Source organism: Melospiza georgiana, chromosome 2 (assembly GCF_028018845.1).
Source record: "Melospiza georgiana isolate bMelGeo1 chromosome 2, bMelGeo1.pri, whole genome shotgun sequence".
Taxonomy (NCBI): domain Eukaryota; kingdom Metazoa; phylum Chordata; class Aves; order Passeriformes; family Passerellidae; genus Melospiza; species Melospiza georgiana.
The window spans coordinates 105,166,882-105,187,658 of NC_080431.1; the positions used below are offsets into that span (position 1 = coordinate 105,166,882).

Genomic DNA, 20,777 nt, shown 5'->3' on the forward strand with positions numbered 1-20,777 from the left:
ACAGTAATTCTTCTGTGGGTCAAAAGAGAAAAGCACAAGAAATAGTCGGCATCATCCTGAAATGAGCCAAACTTAGAGCAGACTGTACAGCCCTAAGCTAAGGTTAGTCAGAACAGGCAGAACAGCCAAGCTCAAGGAACCAGGGCTAGGCAGAAGGCTGTGCCAGGGCAGCACAGGGAGATAAATGGGATACACCACCAGAACAGGGCAAAGTCCTGCTGCCTGGGATGTGGCAAAGCAGGGAAGGGAGCTCCCTTTCTCCTTGTCTTGACTGAACAGGCATTCACACAAAACAGCAAAAATGCAATGAGGGATGCCAGCACTTTAGACAGTGTTCCAATCCTGTCCAACTGATGCAAGAATTAGAAGCTAACTTCTGTATCCTACAGCTGTTTGAAGGGAAAACAAGGTGTCCACCTAACAGACACATAAGAATGAGATTTCAATAAGGTACGCCATCAAACACAGTTCAGAATTTAAAGAGAGCACACAGATTTGCAGCCAAGCAATGCTCTTGGTTTGATCTTGAAACCAACAAAGCCAAGCATGGAAGCGACATGCATGGGTTGCTTTCCTTTGCAAAGACCAGTTCTGGACAACCAGGACATACCTAACAGTACAGAGAGGAGATAAAGAGGTGGACATTTTGACAAGGATGAAAAACAAGCAAATACAATACCGTGGTTGCATTCCTGAAGGTGAGAGACAGAGGGAGAAAAAACATATTAGGGCAGGCAGGCAAATTTACATGCAGGAAACTGATGGGGAGGGAGGGTGGAAATCAAGAATGGAAAATGAAAATCTCGGACCATGTTAAGTCTTCAATACACAACCTCCACTCACCTTGGAACTTCATTAAGAACTGGCTCATTTACAAGTAAAAGCCATAATATTTGAACTCTATCAGTAACACCATTTGCCTTATTTAAAATGTCAACACAGTAAGAATAAATAGCCTTCTAAAACAGGAGCCAAGAACTCTGACTTGACTTTATACCACTACACAATTACAAGATCATCTGATTACCTACAGGACAAACAATGTGCTCTTCTGCTCAGTGGCACCACACAATCTGTGTTCTAGAAACAGCATTACTGCAGATGTTTTGAGACAAACTACTCATAATACCATCATCATCATCTTCAAAGAACAAAACAATTTCTGGGGAAAAAAAAAGTTATTCAATCTTGATTAAAATCACCCTAGGATTTTTAAGGGCAACTTTAAAAGTCCCTTTGAACATAAACAAATAAGAAAGAATTCATTTTTGTATGGAGGATTACATTTATATCTGATTAAAACAGAAAATACTGAATAAGAAAAAAAGGCAATACTCTCTATATAATTAAATTTTCATTCTCAAAATTACTCCTAGCTTTAAGAGATAATTGAAAATCTCTGCAAGCCTACATTATAGCTACATATTTACAAAATGGGATGCTTAATCTGTACAAGAAAAGAAGCAGAAAATACAGAGTAGACCTGTAGATTTTACAAGAGGCAGGCTTGACAAAGCTTTCCTTGTTGCATATATTCAGCAGAAAGTTACTTTTTAAATAGATTTGAGACTTCATAGTGCAAAGAATGGCTACAGGCATTTATAACAGGCAATCTTTTCACATATACCAAATTCTGTAGAGAGATCAAATAATTTTAAAAATTATTTTAAATTAACATCAATAGTTCTAACATGATAGTTTCTCTCTACAAAGAAAATCATACATCATATTTAGGAAATACTTCTATCACAAACCCTTAATTACTGGTTTTAAAAAAAGTTTCACTCACATGTATTGCATAAAAAATATTGCATAGAAAACCAACTTCTATGATCATTAATACTACTCAGAACAAAAGATTTTTCACAGCTACAGGCAGCTTCACTAACTGTGAGGACACAGCTGAGAAGATCCCAGCCAAACCCATCCTCCCAAGGTCAGGAACTTTCTGCAGAGAAGGCTCTCACCCCTCCAGACTGGCCTTCCTCCAAGGCTGCCCTCCCCAATGTTACTGGGTAATTCAAAATAACTCCTTGTGCATAAATTGTCTGCCACAGGCATTACTCCTGACATCTCTCTGTACCAATGCACACTGAAATTTATCTGCCATTTACTTGGTGCTCATTTTTCTACCAAACCTTAATAAGTACTCTTCACATGACCATTCTTAAAGCCTATTCAAGAAAAAACCTCATCACAGTATTCACAATTTTTTCACATCAATCATCAAATCACCGGATAGTAAAGAGCTTTCAAGCTGTTTAGTGTCTTTGATGATGGTTTCTGCAAACATCTTTTATAAAAGCCAAGCATATTCCTTCTTCTGGACCACTCCACCTTGCCTGTTTGCTGACCTCTTGTGAGAAGCCCAATTGTACAAAATACATTCCCTAACAGAGAGCTCATAGGCTCTTCCCAATGTATCATATTTCACCTACTCCGTTTTATGCTTGAAAACTTTCATTTTTCATTCCTCACTTCTCTAGAGTTTTTAAATCTTTGTATTAAGCCTAATTTCCTGTAGCACCAAATACAATTTAAGCAACAAATCAAGGTATATTCCATTTTAAGAAAGACTTGGACAAGAAACACCCCTAAGCTCCTCCACACACAACACTAAAGCAAGTAACGAAGCTTCAGTGATCCAGCCTTATGTCTCTTGTGTTCCTTTCACACATGGACCATTTAGCAACCTACCACAAAGTCTGGCAGGGTCTGTATCAAGGGTGACATGTTCACTGGTCTTTTTATTCTTTGCCAGTTTGCTCCTCAAAAATATTTGCCTTGCAATTTTAAATTTTTAAAATTTTTCCAGACATTATGCTTCCATGGTCTTGTATATATTTCTCCCCCGTTCCTTTATTTTCAATGTATTCCTTTACTCTGCTGTTTAACTATGCTTTGAGGATTCAAACAAAATACTATTTTGATAGACTTTGTTTTTCCTTTGGGAGAAAAAAAATACACTTTTCTATTGTAGGAAAAAATTGCACAAAGCCTTTAATATTTGGCTCAGAGCTGCACTGTGCATCAGAAGCACAAGATAAAGGCAGTCCCTGTCCCCCAGTGATTATAGTCATAATTGTAATAAGGCATTAAAAATTACATAAGGCAGCTCTGGCAGGAGAACTGGTCAAAGATAAAATACTACCTGTATTTAGCAAATGATGCAGAAAAAGAGGTTTCATTTATTCAGAGTTTTGGTGCATCAGTAATGGCTTCACCTCCAAAGCAGGGGGCTACAAGCCTGCTAATTCTGTGGCCTTCTAGTTGTATCTGGAAAATAATCTTACATTCACCAGGAAGCCCATAATAAGCAAAATATGTACCCAATATCAAGGCCCAATAAACAGAATTAATACAGTATGTTAAGTCTTATTCTTATGACTACCCTCAATTTAGCAATAAAAATACCCTACATGGATAAACAATTTGTATAATCAAAACAAAACTCAAAAAACCTGAAGCTTTATGATTTTTGGGGTTTTTTAAAATATTTTTAAACCTCATCCCAAATGCTTTGCTGGATGACAGACTTTACAGGAATCCATGTATATATGGGTTTACCTTACAGAGACCTTTCTAAAACAGAGACTGGCAATTATCATAACCTCTATCCCACATTTGTATTTAATTACTATATTGCAATAATCTAAAACACCACAAACAGTGTTTGCTTAAGTGGCACATGTAACCTCAGTGGTCAAAAGTTACAGTGATATACAGTGATATACAATATATTTGGAACAGTAATCCTTTTGATGATTAGAATAAGCTTTCAGAGCCAGAGAAACAAGAGCATGACAAATATCTTCATGACACATCCACACATCCATAACTGAAAGCAAACATCCCATGAAATCTGCCTGTCTTCTTAAAAAGAAGAGATTTAAATGAAGTGCTAAGTGGTTTGAATGATTACCAACAACCAATCAAACCAAACCAGCAGCCTGCTGGCCACATCCTGCCCATCACACAGGGCACACAGGGCACAGGCAGCTTTCCCTTGCCTGCATGGGGCATTTCAAGTCACACACCAGGCAAAGCCATAGGGGTACTGAGGAAGACAGCAGCTGGGGACAAACTGCTGCCACTGGAGAAGTCCCACTGACTACATCTTTGAGAGCCAACAAAAGGCCTCTGAGAAAGGCTGAGCTGTGGCTCCATGAAATGCCAACCAGCATCAACACACTGCTACAGAGGGGAAAACATCAGAGCAGACTGGCACTTAACCTTTGCAACAAAAATGGTAAACCTGACTTGTAAACAGCACCCATCTTCTGCCCCTGGGCTCACAGGCAGCAGCTTCAGCAGTGCACAGAGGGGCCACAACCAGCCCTCCTGGGCCTCTTGAGCATCCCCAAAGCCTGAGCAGGGCAGAGTAAAGCACTGCTACAGCTGTCAGCATATCATGAACTGGACAGCAGCCCCAAACTGTCTCCTCATTTGCAGAGCTGTACATTAGGACAGGTACAGCACCTGCAGTGTACCAGGAAGGGTGAGATTCAGCCTAACTTCAGCTGCCCAAGTAAGCAGACACTCACCTCCGAGAGCCAGCAGCTCTCAGCTTCCCTCTCACTCACTTTACAAGAGCTGGGGCACTTCTCAGACCTGTCACCTCCTCCTGAGGGAGGAATTTAGAAGTGCCTGTTCCACTCCACTCAAAGGGAGCCCAAGAGAACCAGGGCAGACAGATGTCAGATGAATTCCTGCAGAGAACCTAATTGTGCACTGTAATGCAATTTGTGCACTCTCCCACCAGTGAGGCATTAGGGCACATACAGGAAATGGCAGGATTTTCTACAGGTATATTCAAAATACCAACTGTCTTCATTTGCCTGCTTATTAACAGCTGAAAGATTACACTGCACATGTAATAGCCAGGAGGAAGTTTAAATAAAAACTTTTCTTTTTTGGGGGTCAGAATCTCAAAACTCTACATTTTTATTGATGACAAATTAAGAACATTAAGCAGTTGAACATATATCCCTTCAGGGAAGGGACATTTAATGATGAGTTTTCAGCTAAGGATCAAAGGCTTCTAAAAGAGCTCTAAATTCAGGCTTTCTAACAATTTGATTATCGAAAGCTCATATTTTTCTATTCCATTACATATTACACTACACAGCACCATCAGCCTTTGGGTTTCTAAATGAAGGCAGCACTTCTACACTGTCAGAGGAAGAGACCTCGAGGAAATTAAAGGACAGAACAGCAGGACTGAGAAGAATGAAAGAAACCAGCTAAAGCATCTTAGCAAAGGAACTGAAATACTACATATTTAATTTGGTAATTACCTCCTTGGACTGCTAAAGAGATAAAACAACCTCAAAACTGATTCCATGAGAACCGAAACATTTAAGCAGAATCTCTAAAATAGATGAAATGAACCCAGTTTGTGATGTAATGCTGATAAATCTGCACTTGACAATATCTTTGTCAACTGTGACAAACCTCTATAAATGTTCATTAGCAGGTACTGCTTAGCAGAGTTTCAACAAATTAACCCAGTAATAGTAGCAGCTTTCCAATATTCACTTCCAGGCTCAGCACTTGCTCAAGATGAATGCTCAGAGCAGCATGAAACAGACAGTGCTCATGCCCTGTTAACCTCAGAGATGGGAAACAAACCCGAGGAGAGTTCAGAGTTTTTGTAGTTTAATGAAAGCACAGCAAGAGCGATGCTGCAAAAGGTCACGAGGAAACAACAGCAGCGCAGTAATGCCAACATAAAACCCTCAACCTTTATTTAATCTTAATCCCATTATTCTTTTCCCCATCATGACAATAAATCCCACTGAACCAAAGAGATGCACATCATTTTCTTTCCTGTGACTGTGTGTAGAAGAATTCTAAATACAAATAAACACAGGACACTTCAGAAGAACTCTTCTGTGTACATATATAGATGTGCACATAAAAACTGCAGAAGTTAAACCTGTTACCAGAAGATGAAAAACAACAAACTGTAAGAAAAAAATAGTCTTACTGAACATCATTTTTCCTTCTGTTTACATGCAGAATTAAAGATTACTAAGTCAATGCAGTAGATGTTTCAGTATGCAACTTCATACATTGATTTTCTTTTCCAGGAACATCTAACAGAAGCAGGATGCTCTTTTTAAAAGATCCTGTTACAAGCAGATGTTTGACTAAAGGAAAGAAAAAAATCAATACACAAAACCCTTACGTTTTTACATTTATAAATAAATATACAACAGGACTACAATGAAAATCAATGTAATATTCTCTAATAATGACATTTCTTCACTGAATAAGAACGTATATGGACCCTGTTTATTGTTTAATTAATGTATGTTATTCTCTATTAAGCATGGGTTTGCTCACTTTTGGTTTGTCTTATTTATTCTCCATAGTTTTTCAGAGCTTCAACACTAAAATTATGAGCTTCATTCTTGCTTTTAAGTCAGCATCTCTAAAACCAAAAGAACATACCCACCCACTTTCCAATGTCTTGTCTCCTCTCCAACATATTTTTTGTCTTTTAAAAATTGAAGTGATTAAAGAGCTCTGTGCCCTTCTAGAAGATCAAGTCTCAGTCACTGATTAGCAAATGTGTCTTCCTTGCAAAACTCAATCCCCAATAAGTAAGCTAAGTAGAAAAGGAAACATCAAAACAAATGTCATGAGTTAGTGACCTCAACTAATAAAGATATTTTTATAGTACATACTCAATATTGGAGGGGAAAAAAAATCAATGCACTCTAAGAAGGATTAAGGAAAGCAATACCAATTGCTCATTATTGATAACATATACAGAACCACAGCCATGTCTTGGTAACATGAGCTACCAAAGCAACATACTGTATGTAAATAGCACCAAATAATACCCTTTTCTATTGTTCCCACAGAAGACATCAGTGTGAGCTTCCTACCATTTTCCCCTCATTGACAATGTTCTTTAGAAACAGGCAGCTGCACAGAAAAATCACTGAATAACTTGCCAGAACTTACCCAAGTATAGCTGAAGCAGAGATCTTATTTGGTTTCAGAAGAACCTAGAAGCTTCTACAGAAAGAAAAACTGGATTCTTTCCTTATTATTGACATCAGAGCTGTCAATCCTGGGCATGCCACCTCAATTATGGTTCATGTCAATCATGCTTTAAGAGTTAAGCTACAGTAGTGCTAATAAAGGCATAAAAATCAGATTACTAACATTTTTATGATATAGTTCAAATGTAGGTTTCTGAAACTGAAAGCTTTCCATCATTGCAATAAGTTGAGGTTAACCCCATGCTGCTTATACACCAACACAAGGTCCATCCACAAGACACGTGGGTGTTCAGTGTCTCAGCTTTGAACCAGAGACCTCACACCTGCTCCCTTTGCTGAAATCAGGTACAAGATTCACCTTTGTTGAGCCTACAGCTTCTTCACTTGTCACCTTCTCTAAGCATTCAGCTACCTTCAGCTTTATGTTCCTTGTCCAAAAAATGTAGTTTCATACCTATTCCTTCCAACTCTTCCTAAAATAAAGTGGGCTGTTCCTACTATCCCTGCCAGCACATACTGCTCTGTAGTCCACCCCCTGCCTCCACACACACGTCTAAGGACACAGTTTAAAAACCCCTCTGCCAAAACACATCTGACTACTACTCTCATTCTGTCAGTCAAATGAAACTACACCACCTTCCATCTCACTGTATTTTAAAAGAGAAGACATGAAAATAGTAAAGGAAATCTCCACCTTTCTCCACAGTTTTCTGTTCCAAATTTTAACTTTCCATCTCCTCTACGTCTGTGCTGTACACAAAAACCCCTCACTCCTCCTGTCTGCAATTTGTTCTGCCAGCCCTTTTAAAAAGCAAACACCCTCATGCTACAAGCAAAGTGTTAAGAGCTGATAGTTCTCTATACTTAGCGGGCAATCTGTATTCTATACAGATATATTATACCCTATAAATAGGATATAATATATCCTATTTTCAAAGGCAAAAAAATTTAATGATATTTTACATAACACACAAAAATATGACCTTATTCCCCTCTCTTATTTATATGGCACTGAACTTTTTGTCAAGTCAAATAAAACAAAGCTAAATAACAAGAACATTTTTATAATTACTTTGAAAGCTCTTAAATCTGAAACTAAGCAGTTGTACTTGGCCTCATAAATTCCCTTCCCCTCAAATTTGCTGAAAAAAAATCTGCCCTTGGGCATGTAAGGCTCTGACAGTGGGTTCCAGTTATGGCTCCCAGTGAGAACCACAGCTCAGCTAAGTAAGAGAAAAGGTGCTTTTCCAGATAACTACTGCATATCCCTAAGTATCTTAGGAACTAAAATCCTGAAACACTGAAGGACAGCATGTATGTGCTCGGAACAGATCTGGTATTTGCTGATGCTGTAGGTGGCAGCAGGATCTCTTCCTCTCCAGAAAAATCTTAGAGAGAAACAGCAAAGCTGCCACTGCTTTGATGATACAATACACTTGACACTGTTAAATTCCTTTCCACTAAAGAAATGGCAGAAACCTGTAACAGCAGAGTCCCTGCAAACAGAGTCACAGCAAAGTGCCTGCCTGCTCATTTAGCTCCACATGTGCCCACAGCCTGGTGCCAGAAATCCCACCATACCAAGAACAAAAAATCCAAGCTTGCCAAGTGTTATGGCTGACATTTTTACTTCTTCCAGCAAGCTTTCATCTGACATTTGTCCTTGACAAAGGAAGGTCTCAAGCAAGGAAAGTGGAGACTGCATCCTGTTTCTCCATGCAAACTAATCAGTAGTGCCATTTATCTTTACTATACAGTGCAAACCTAGGTGAAAAACCTAGGAACAAATTAACAGCAGTACAGGAGAAAAGAGTCTTGCCTACCTACTTAAATGAACTCAGAAATTTATTAATACTCAGCAATTATTGCATTCAAAAGAATGCATTCAAAAGATTGCGATCTCCAGCATTTACAAGGAATCTGAAAACTCCATACAATGATTTTACACGTCAGCAATTCTCTTGGTTTATTCTTTTAAAAATCATGAAGTATACATCCAAAACATACTGACATGAAAGATACGTCAGAAGGGGATTTTTGTTTGGGTTGGGGTTTTTTTGTTTATTTCTTTTTTACACCAGTTTTTTTTTTCCCTTGCTAATCTGGAATTCCACCATTTCAACTACAGTTAATAAAATGACTCACCAGGATTGCTTCATTAGGTGAAAGTTATTTTGTATATAAGCACAGAAAAACCAAAACCCATCAATGGGTTGTACACTTTGTTCTAAACCCCAAGAGATGTGTCTTAACTTCACCTAGTCAGTTCTTGAAACCATATGGCAAATATTCACCCTGCAAAGCCAGTAACCACACTAGAATACTTTTCAAAGCACATTAGACATCTGAATTTTTATTTCCACCCTCTTGCCTAGGGCTTCTCTAGAACCTGAAATGAGTTGACCAGTGGTTGCCACCTTGCAGCACAGTAAAAGATCACAGGGGCTGTGTCCCAGTATAAAATGTTGGGCCCCACATCCTGTGTGTCTGTGAGAGCAGGAAGCAGCTGCTGCCTCAAGAACCTCAGTGCTCATGCACTCACTTGTGCCATTCTCCTCTCCACTTCCACATACCATGAACCAAGCTGCTCCTTCTCCAGATTGATGGGCAATGAACTTTGCTTGTTTGCACTGTAATTGGCTGGTCTCATAACAAGAGGTTATCTGTGCACAAACCTCACCTCACTGCAAAGACATTGATTGTAGGATTCTCAGCAAAGGCAGCTGACTGTGGAGCTCCTTGCCAGGGTGATTAGACACAGACTAATTGTGGTCAGAGCAAAGTTCAGGACACACCTGTACAAGGAAAGGCTTTTGTTTGACTGTGGCAACAGAGCAGCTCTGCTGAATGTGGAGCCCCATGTCACAAACACTCGGGCTGAAAGCCAGCACTTACATGGGAATCCTACACTCTTCCAGAATATTCTTTCACATGTAGATACAAATCAAAAGCTACAGAGTCAGGGCTTGAAAAACCTGCCTACCCATAGCAAGGGAAAAGAGGAGAGAGATGAGTAGGTTGAGTTGGCTGAAGAAATAGAAAGCAGTAAATATTTTGGAAGAGGCCAGGAGGGGTTGGGGATGCAGCAAAAGTCACACGGTGCCCTGCACATGTAAGAAGAAGTCAGGAAGAAGGGAAATGTAGGGCTGCACACACACAAGAAGGCTGCTCTCTAAGCCTCAGCTGACAGTAGAAGAAAGAATGGGCAAATGGGCAAAGGGACAAAGAGCCTCTGTGCCCATCATCTCTACCCACCATCACTAACAGCCAACTATACCCACCTTCTCTACCTTAATGAGGATTAATGCTATAAACAAAAAACAAAACTAACACTTCTTTTTTCCAGTAGATCAGCCTCAGAACTTCTTACCTAAGAATACAAATGAGATCTGAAATTAACTTGTCCCAAACAAGCAAGCAAACATTTTGGTGCATAGGCAAGAAAGAAATATTTTTGTCTTTGCTTTTAGTATTTTTTTATTGATGCACCAAATATTTCTGAATCAAAAGGAGACAGTTGACTAGCAGCAGAAGATTAAGAGATTCTTGTTCCTGATTAAACATTTGAAGACTTAGGGGCAGATTACTTCAGTGTAACATGCTTCATTAAGTCCAGAACCTGAAGCCAAATCCTGTACCACCTTCTCAAAGCAGAGCTAGATGATGCACACTGAAAATCTTTTCTTCTACAAAACTGACACCATCAGTTCTTACCAGTTTGTGTAAACTTTGACACAGGAAATTCCCAAAGACCCCAAACTGTATACTTAAAGAATGTCACTCTAGCTCTACCTACAAATAAATATGTGTATTTAATTATTTCAGTATTCCCCAATAACAGCACTTGGCATCTGTCAGACAACAGTGAAACTACATTTTTTTACCAAACAACACCAAAGAAGAAAAATTTGGTTTATTCTGGCAAGGTACAAGGTAATGGGCTAGATTACACAGCTGGAAACAGATAGGGATGGCTGAATACTTTCAAATCTAAAATGTTGGAATTATAGCTAGCTTTTAGTTGCTGAGCAGTTTTCCACATTCCCTTAAGAATCTTATTTCTTGGGGTTTTTCAGTTGTGCAAATTTATGAAGGAGTGTATAATATAACTAGCTTGAAACATTGCTCCTCAGATCCAACAGTTCTCAGCCATTGGGTCAGAATAGGAAAATTACATCTTCCAAATACTACTTAATACCATGGAGGTTTTGACCAGAATTTCTCAAGATGCATGCATCACCAGGAGATACCTGGATTCATTCCAGTGCAAAACAGTCATTTACAAACCATCTTGAGGACTTCCGCCCCTCTACTTCTCCAAGTCTATAACTTAAGTAAGTATATCACACTTGCAGCACATTAACCAAGAGCTGTTCTGAAAACTAGGAAAACACTCCTCACCCTATTTGTTTTTGTTACCTTTGATTTTCAAAGAGCTCTTTGATATGGTGATTCTCTATTTCTGAACAGGAACGCCTGAAGCAGAGGTTAAATAGCATGGAATGCATTTTCTTTTCCTTTCCACCTTTTTCCTATTCATGGTCTCTTTGCCTGCCCTGCAGCTGCCACAAGAAAAACTTCAGAGCTGCTTCAGCCCTCTGGGGTCTATTGCAGGAGGCAGGGGGGCTGGTGAGAGGTAAATTCCTGCTGGAACCCATCTGATGGGCTCAGTCTCCTCCATCAGGCTTTTCTCTTCCTGCCCTCCCTAGGCTGGATGGAATGGAGTGAGCTCTGCTGGGGCAGCAAGAGCAAGAATTACTGTCTTGAGTGTAATTATGAAACTGGGCCAAGAAGCAAACTAGAGCATGGGAATATGTACACACAGAAGATATAGTCAAGATGTATTTTCTGGATACATCTCTAAGTCCTCTAACCATAATTTGAGGGACTCTAGGAAGCACACTGGACACTTGCTGTGATCTTACACCCCTCCATTAACGCCTGTTTCTAGGCATCAGGGAGGACAGCAGTGAGACAGTTTCCCTCACAAGGTGGCCACCCTTATGACCTTGTAGGCAGGACTGAGTGGATGTGAATAGGGAAGGAAGAAAACCCCATTAGAGAGAAAAATAAAAAGCCAACTTCTAAAATCTTAAGAGATATCCTAGTAGGGTCTCATTTTATCAAAAGCACAGATGCACCATTATCAGCAAGTAGGCACCAGAAGGTCTATGTACTGCAGGGGTTCTCATCAACAGAGATTTTAGGGATCTTCCAGGAGCATCACTGTGCTATTTTAAACACCTTTTCACTTGCTACATGGCCTGTAAGCTTGTCACTATGCTTTAGGGAGCACTCCCTACAAGGAGGTTGCAGGAAGACTTTCCTTATAGTATTCAGTTCACCTTCAGCACTTCAAACAGACCATGACAAAAATTGGATCTGAAAGTGGATGTGCTTGTACTGTGTAACATAGTTTTCAGTGCCACTCACACATAATTTGGACAACTTCATCACAGATTAAATATATTAAAATTCAAGGATAGGCTACTTTCTTATTACATCCTTTGGCTATATGAGACTTAAAGGAAGACTGGATAATGGCAGTGACTCTGTTATAAGAACAGAGATTGCAAAAACCTCAGAGGCAATAATACCCCAACCCAAAACAGGGAAAACATACTGCAAGGCATGAAAGAGACGCAAAACTGCTCATAGAATATAAAAATTATTACAGAAACCAAGTTATTTACATTATCTGTAAATGCCTCAATCTGTTCAGTTATTTCTGTTTCAAGTTTTCTTTCAGTTCTGTAACTTGATAATGCCAAAAAAAAGCAACCTTTCTCCATAATACATTCTCTAAACCATTTCTTCCCTATGTAGGGCTCAAACATTTTCATTCAGTGCCATAACCTGGCCTCAACGAGCCATGAAACACATCCCAGCTCACAACCCTGCAACGCAGCACTCACATCCAGAACCTCATCAAAAACTCATTTGTGCCAACAAGAGGGGAAGGTCACCCTCTTGTTTCACTGCATCATTAAAACCACTTCCTCTGACTATTGAAAAGTGCCATGTTTACTTGTAACCACAGCACTTAGAGCCACTAAACCCAGGAAACATAATGGAAATACTCACATCTATTAATAGACCATTAAGCATATGGGAAAAATATGTCCTGGGGCTGATGCATGGTATCAAAAGTCAAGACACATGAAAGTAAAGCCCTACTGGCTCCCTTCCCTTCAGGAGAGGGAAAGGAGAACTAAAACTCATCCACCATTTATTTTGGAAGCCATAATTTGCTCACTGTTTATCAACATTTTAAGAGGTCCAACAGCACATTGCAGTTCCCTCCCTGAGGTTTCTTTCCCCTGACACAGAGAGGGTCTGCACACACACACAGATGCCACTCAACACAAACAAGGGAATGAAAACTGGCAAGATGCAGGCAAGTCACCAGCAAAAGGCAAACTCTTCCCATTTGTTGATACCACCCTCCCATGGGAAGGGAAACCAAACCCCCTAACTTAAAATATGTAAAAATCACAGTAATGATGTGTGGATGAACACTGCAGTATGTCCTGTTTTCCCTTCAAGACAAAAGGAAAGGGCCTTTCTTGGGTGATTTGTCATGCAGCAAACTTAGGAGCATAAAAAATATTTTTGTTTCACATGGCTGGAGTGTTTTCAAAATTAAGTTTAATTTACTCCCAATATAATTGGATTTTGAAAGTTTATTCCAACTCAACAATCAAGGCTAGTTTGTTCAAACTGGAGTGTTCCAGCTCTCACCTGATCTATCACTGAAGTGAGAGGGCAGCAGAGCCCTGCCTGGCCCCCCTCAGCACTCCTGCTGTGGTTACAGCCCCAGGCACGCACAGCACCTTTGCAAAGTTTGTATCTCTCTCTTTTGATTGCAGCCACATGAAGAATTTCAGTATTCCACACCCACGAGCAAAATTAATTTCAAACTACAAATATTTGAATGAGGATTTTTCTGAATTAAAGCAGAGCCTTGATGGCTTCTGCTTGGCACGAAACAAGTAATTTGATAATTCATATGGATTGAACTGGGCAAGGCATAGTTGCAGATCTTCCTAAGTGAAACAAAACCTCAACACATCCTCCAGCATCTGGCACCAAAACAGACAAAATTGTACTAACTGTAGTAGTGTTACCACTGTTTCCTTGAAGACTTTTTTATATGTTTTTACAGTGGCATCCACAAATTGATATATGGTATTGTGCACTTTTATCTGACACACCCACTCTCATCCTATCAAAACCTCAGGCAGAAGTGATAAATTCTCACTCATTTATTGAAATCTCTACTAGGAAAAAGAAGTATCTAAGAGAAACTATTCAACAAAGAAAACCAGATTTATGGAGCTTCATGTAATTTCTTCCAAACTGGTTGAATGCACAACACACCTGTGATGGTGTTAAGGTTATGGGGCATAAAATCCATTTTCATTTTTGTGCAAGCAGATGTATTAATGTGCACAAAGCCAACAAGGCACCTGGCTCTGGCATGAAGTAACAAAGCAGAAGACACTCCAGATTAAAATGCTCATCATTTCACACCAAGTTAATACATATTCCATAGACTGGTCCTCTTGGAAGGCAAATGCAAGCACACAGGAACACATAAACAACATATGTAATTACTACCGAAGGGGTTGACTTTGAAAGCTTGGACAATTTTATCTATTTCTGTACTCAAAATACAGAAAATAAGAGTTTACAGATTTTCACAAACCAGAAAAAAGGATTTGAATGTCCAGAGCTCAAAAAGTTAAACATTACATGATGCACAGGAAGCAATCTTCTGTTAAATCATTAGAAGAAATTGAGTTCAATGTTGTTTTTCCAACTGGTCCAATCAAAAAGCACATACCTGTAACACTGGAACACAAAAAGTTGCATTTTACACATTGTAAAGGAATGCATATAACAAAATTGAAACATTAATATGAAAAGGTTGCTATTGGCATCTTTATGCCAAGAAAAGTAACATGAAAACACAGTGAAAAAAACAAACTTTGGCACACAGAGAAAAACAGTTTAAAGCAAGCTCATGCCTAAGCAAACAGCTACCACAGCACAACTGTGCAAACCCTGCACAACATCAGGAATACCTCTCCTATTCATCACTGCTTTGGAGCCTCACTGAAAAGCTGCTAAAACAACAAACACCTGCTGTGTAACTGAAGCTGATGCAAAGATCACAGCAATGCTTTATCAATCTCAGCAAAGCAGGCGTTTGTCTGCAGCACCTCAATACTACGGGAATAATCAGCTCCCCCTCGATCAAAGCAAAGCACACACAAGCACATGAAAGAAGCAGCAAAAGCCTTCAGATATTCCAGTGCAAAAGCGAAATTGATGTCCCAGAATTTAGGGCAAAACAGTTTGATCTGACATTTGGCAAACAAAGATGACACACACAAATAATACATTAAATGAAAAGAAGCACAATACTTCACAAAACTTCAGATCACAGAGGGCATAGATATTAAATAATTATGGGAAAGTGTAACTACGGTGGATAATGCATTTAAGAGCTACAAGAAGAAAATTACAAAAACTAAGAATATGACCAACAAGCATTTGAATATATCAGTTCATTACAACTGCAAAAAGCCTGAAATGTACATGCATTATATATGTGCATATACAGAGTACAACTCAAAGCCAGAAGTAATTCCACATGAAAGATCTGGATTACTATTTAACTACAACAAGAAGTACTTTACTAAGATTCTTACAACATTCAGATCCACAGAGAGTGCTAGGGTTTTAGGATCTTGACACAAATGAAGAAAAACAATAGTGTACTCTTTGAATGACAAAGTCTGTCAGATGCATTAGTCTTTTAAACAACACAACAATAATCTTGGGGTTTTTTTAATGGTTAGATGGATTTCCACTTTGTGAGACCCACTTATCTTTGCACAGTGACACAGCATCATCATTAATCATTGTGGAGATAAGACACAGTGAAAGGTATTTCTAAATATCCTATCTAAAGCCAGCCCAGGCTAATGTGACTACCCAAGTCACTTTTTTCACTGGTTAAACTGCTTGAACACATTGGGAAAACTGATACATACCATGTTCCTACATGCACTAATTCCAGGCACAGAAAATACACCAGCAATGTATCAAATTGTCATGAAAACACCAAACATGAGTCAATTACAGCAAAATAACTCAGAAATTATGTAAAGTGACCTAAAACAAGCAGATTAAAATTAACCCAGTTACAGTACTGAATTTTGCTTTTGATTACCTCAAGAATCTTGGCTGAGCATTACTATTCCTTCCAGTATTTAAGCATATTATCCAGATTTTCCCTCAACCAGTAGATGTCCACAAGAAAGTTAAATCTGAGTGTGTAATACAAGTAATTAAATGCAGTTAGCATTTCCAAAGTTTGCATTAGCTTCCTGATCAGCTTCATCTTACAAATAACTGGACCTGAACAGTCCAGTTATTTATAAAAACTCCATAAAACAGTATCTTAACAAAAAAGCATTGTATAAATTGATGTAGACTCTAAACTGAGGATTACTGCTTCTAGGATCTGCTCACCAGCTTGAGCCAGTCACAAAGGGCTGGAAGCTGCAATGCCCTATCAGAGAGCTGGTGCAAAAACCTGATTTCACAAGGAGTGGTCAAGATAAGTAAAAGAAAAAGCCAAACAAGCTACTCAATAATCCTGACACTGGGACCTTGCAAGGGTGAAACACACAAGAAGGAAATAAGATGTTTTTTCCAATCATCTAAGCAGTCCAGAATTTAACAGAATTTAAAGCCTTGCTTTATTCTGTAGCCTTAGAAAGCATTTATAAGTAAATGCCAGACATAAGATTTTTTAAGAATTTCACCTGTCAGTTTTGGTCCACATACACTGAGTGACTGATAACCAAAAAAGTTATAATTGCATTTTCTTTACTCATGAGATTTAAAAAGCTTTACTACATAAATCTTCATACAGTATCATCACACAGGATAAATAGTTTCATTAACATTAAATACATACATTCTTCTTCAATTAGCACATCTAGAAATAATTACCTAATGCTCAATCAAGCATTCCTGGTGCCTTTCCACTGCTATGGATGCACCAGGCACCAAAGCAAAGGCAGCTCTGTGACACTGCACAAAGCTGTCCTATAAACACTAAAGCTTTCAGATGCTTTACTTCCCTGACCTGTGCATTTCAAGTGATACACCTTCCTTTTACTGCTGCAGCCCCAGAATGCAAAGGCAAGACATTTTTCTTCACTGCCGTTTAGTGAACTTTACTGGGAAGAGGTTTGACTTTGCTTTTTTAAGGACAAAGCCAATACTTTAAATACCAAAACAGTAACCTTGAGAGTGTATTAAACTGCCCTGAACTAAAGCCAATACTTGCAAATGGTAACATCACATGAAAAGCAGTACATGAACTAACCTTGGGGATAAACCTTGAGTGTCCATATATGAGAGACAACAGTACAGTACAAAAAGAAGAATGTAAGTACATGTTGGTTAAATCATTTTGGCCTATGAGAAATCACTTGGAAAAGCAGTGAGATCAAGAAGAAAAACCCACACAGTATTTTAAAAGGAATCCACACATTAATTCCTTTCACACAAACTGGTTTTGTGATATACAGTCTAGGATGGCACATCATTTTTTCTCTTAAATTCTTTTAGGCATGATCATGTTTTCTACAAGGAGAAAAACCCAAACAACCAACAAACACATCTTACTCTGAAAATCAAAGTGTCCAGTATTTCAACCTCCTAGCACATACTTTAAGCAAATCTCAGCAGGCAATAAAAAGGAAGACAAGAGATTCAATACAGAGCCACTTGTCCTTCAAATGCTCTTTAGTCATTACCTTTACTATAGACAGCAGCAGCAATAATGCCCACATTTTGGTCACCTAACACTCTCCCTGACAACAGGATTCCTACAGTGTCTTCTCATGCTATTGTTTGCCTCATGCCTTTGATTTTTGGCAAAGGGATATAATTGAGCTCTGCAATTATTATTTCTTTGTGCCACAGAATTTTGCTCCTTGCTTGCAGAATTAGAAACAATTTAACAATATTCTCTCCTCTAGCAGTCAAGAGATGCAAAAAAAAAAAAAAAAAAAAAAAAAAAAAAAAAAATCCATTATTGCAGGCTTGTTTGTTACAGCTTGGTCTGGGCAGACAGTGTGAAGTGCCTTGCTTGCACTGCCATCCTAACAATTCTCCCAGTACTGGAGGATCCTGCAGATCAAAGCTCAGATGCTGCCAGAGAACTACAGTTTGGGAAGGGGAACAGTGGCTACAGTCACTGCCTGGTGTTGGCAGCACCCGTTTGGGAACAACACCGTGGGAAAGAGCATTTTCCTCTGGAACAGAGAGGCAAGAGTCTTCCTATCCCTAGGACCAAGGCAAGGACTCCAGGACCAAGACATACATACAAACATGAATTAAGAGAGCATCATGTCCACATCCACATTAATGATGCACTTTAGTAGCTGTCGTGCTTGTTACAAAATTGGCAAGTCCCACAAAAAAGAGCCTCATTCTCTGCTGCAGGAGATCAAATGCCATCCATAGTGCTGTCTGTAACACACCCCACACATACACAATCTTTACACCACATCATGTCTTCTAGCAGACAACTCAAATAACAAACTTGGCCAAGACCACTCTATATATACTGCATTCCTTGGGTACTAGTGCTCAAATGCCAATGCTTGACCACAAGTAATGACATCTGTCTGTGCCTGCCCATGCCCTACAGTACATGACCCATTTGATACAATCTTTAATTACACTACCTTTTCTATGGATTCCCCATCTCATACAAGGTGAAAAATGCTTTATGTACTGGTTAATATAAAGAGTGAAGGTTTTTTGCAACATTTGCCTCTGAAGTTAGAATAGATAAACAAACAAAAAAAACCATAAAAAGGTCTGGGAAGAGTGCAAGTGAATATTGGGAAGAATTCCCTATGCTTTAGACAAGAGGTGTGAAGAAACCTCACAAATATGAATTCTGAGCATTAATTTCCTCCTGTCTTCCATGTGAAACACTAAGAAATGGAGACCCAAGCCCTAGGAGTGCATGACTGCTCAACAGCAACAGCCTTACAGCAAAAGCTGCAACTACTGAGCATGTGGAGAAGGGTGAGGAACAGCAAACACACAGCAAACAGCAGTGTTCCCAGCTGCTTCCTTAGCTCCTCACACCGTGTTACCTCAGAGTAGTCAAAGTCTCAGATGCCCTCTCCATAATTTTGAAGAGTAATCCTTCTTTATCTCCCAAAGCAATTGCAAAGCTACTTTTAGTCACTACAGTGGCTTAGGACAAATGGGGAAATTAATTCCCTCTTATGCACCAGGTTTAGATGGTTTACCATCCACAAAGCAGAGGCTCCATACCAGATAATTAAGGTAAAAGTGTAATGAGCACCTGCATAACACCTTAATCACCGCTCATCTCCCACTGAGCCCAGGGAAGTCAGTCGTGGGAAGGAGGAGCAGCCAGACCCACCCCAACACCTACACGGGAAGCCAAGAGCCAAGGTCACGACCACCAGCCTTGGCTCCAACACCTCAGGGTGCTGGGGAATTGATCCCATGCCAGGTGCTGTTCCCACATACAGCACAGCAACCTCCACCACATCTCACACACCCTTTTCATCCTCGGAAATGAAAACTTCTGTTCGCTGAGCAGCGAGGAGAGACCTTACCCAGGAGCCGTGTCTATATAAGGGCTCTGCATGCGGTGCTCACGCCCGATACCCGCTCAACCAGTTTGTGCCCGGGCTGGGCAGCACCGGCACAGGCAGGCCCAGGCACCGCCGAGCAGGAGCTTTACAAATCGCTGCTCTGCACTTCGGGGCACAGCCCGCCCGCCCGCCCCAGCAGCACCGCCGGCGGCCGGGGAAATCGCGGCGGCACAAAAGCCACCTCATGGCAAACACCTCCCGCCCCACAAAGGGCAAGGATGGGGACCGCCGGGAGCCGCGGGCGGGACCCGCTCCGTGTCCCCTCGGGAGCGGCCGCCCGGCGCCGGCACCGCCGCGGCTCCCGCCGACAGCGGCGGCCCCATCCCTCCGAGATGGCGGCCGGACCCGGCGGCACCTGCCGGGGAGCGACCCCCGCCTGCCCCTGCCCGGGACTCGGGCAGCGCCGGCGCCGGGCGGCGAGAGACGGGACGGGACAGCGCCGGGAGAAGCCGCGGGATGCGGGCAGAGGAGCCGCCGGTCCCCCGGCACGTCGCGGGGCCGTGGCCCCATCCCTTACCTGTGGCCCGCGGGTGGCTCCGCGCAGCCCCCGGCTCCGCCATCTTCCCCGCCGGTGCCGCCACCGCGTCCCGCCGGGGCCGGCTGGGCTGGCTGCGCCCGCGGCCGCCGCACAGGCGCAGTGCCCGCCCCGGCACCTGACGGCGCGGCGGAGGGAGGGGAGCGAGGGCGGGCCGCGGCCGGGCCCTCACGGCGGGGCGGGCCCGCTGCCCAGGTGGGGCCGCGCCCCGCCCTCGGCGCTCCGGCGGCGGGGCTGCGCTCGGGCCGGGGCGGCTGAGCGGCGCTGCGGTGCCCGGGCGCGTTCACTAGGGTTATCCCCCAGAGCCGAACAACCAGCGCTCTCCGGCTTTCCGGGCCGTTTTCCCAGATTTTTCCATCCAGGTGTTTGCGCCCGCTGTTTGCAGCCTCGTGCGGCCTCGGGTGAATCGATGGCTCCGGGAAAGGCACAGCCGTGTCCTCCCCATCCGGCTGCGGTCCCGGTTCCCTTCGGGCCAGGCTGGCCCTGCAGCGGCAG

At 41.3% G+C, this 20,777-nt stretch overlaps 1 protein-coding gene across 1 annotated transcript in view; it reads right to left on the minus strand.

Annotated features, from left to right (window-relative positions):
- Positions 1-20,349, minus strand: part of MAP7D2 (MAP7 domain containing 2) — an 82,588-nt gene extending 62,239 nt beyond the window's left edge. The window contains exon 1 of the mRNA XM_058045035.1: positions 20,265-20,349. Coding sequence (XP_057901018.1) covers positions 20,265-20,307 — 43 coding nt within the window. The 5' untranslated portion in view covers positions 20,308-20,349. The remainder of the gene's footprint in view (positions 1-20,264) is intronic.
- Positions 20,350-20,777: the final 428 nt, after the last annotated feature.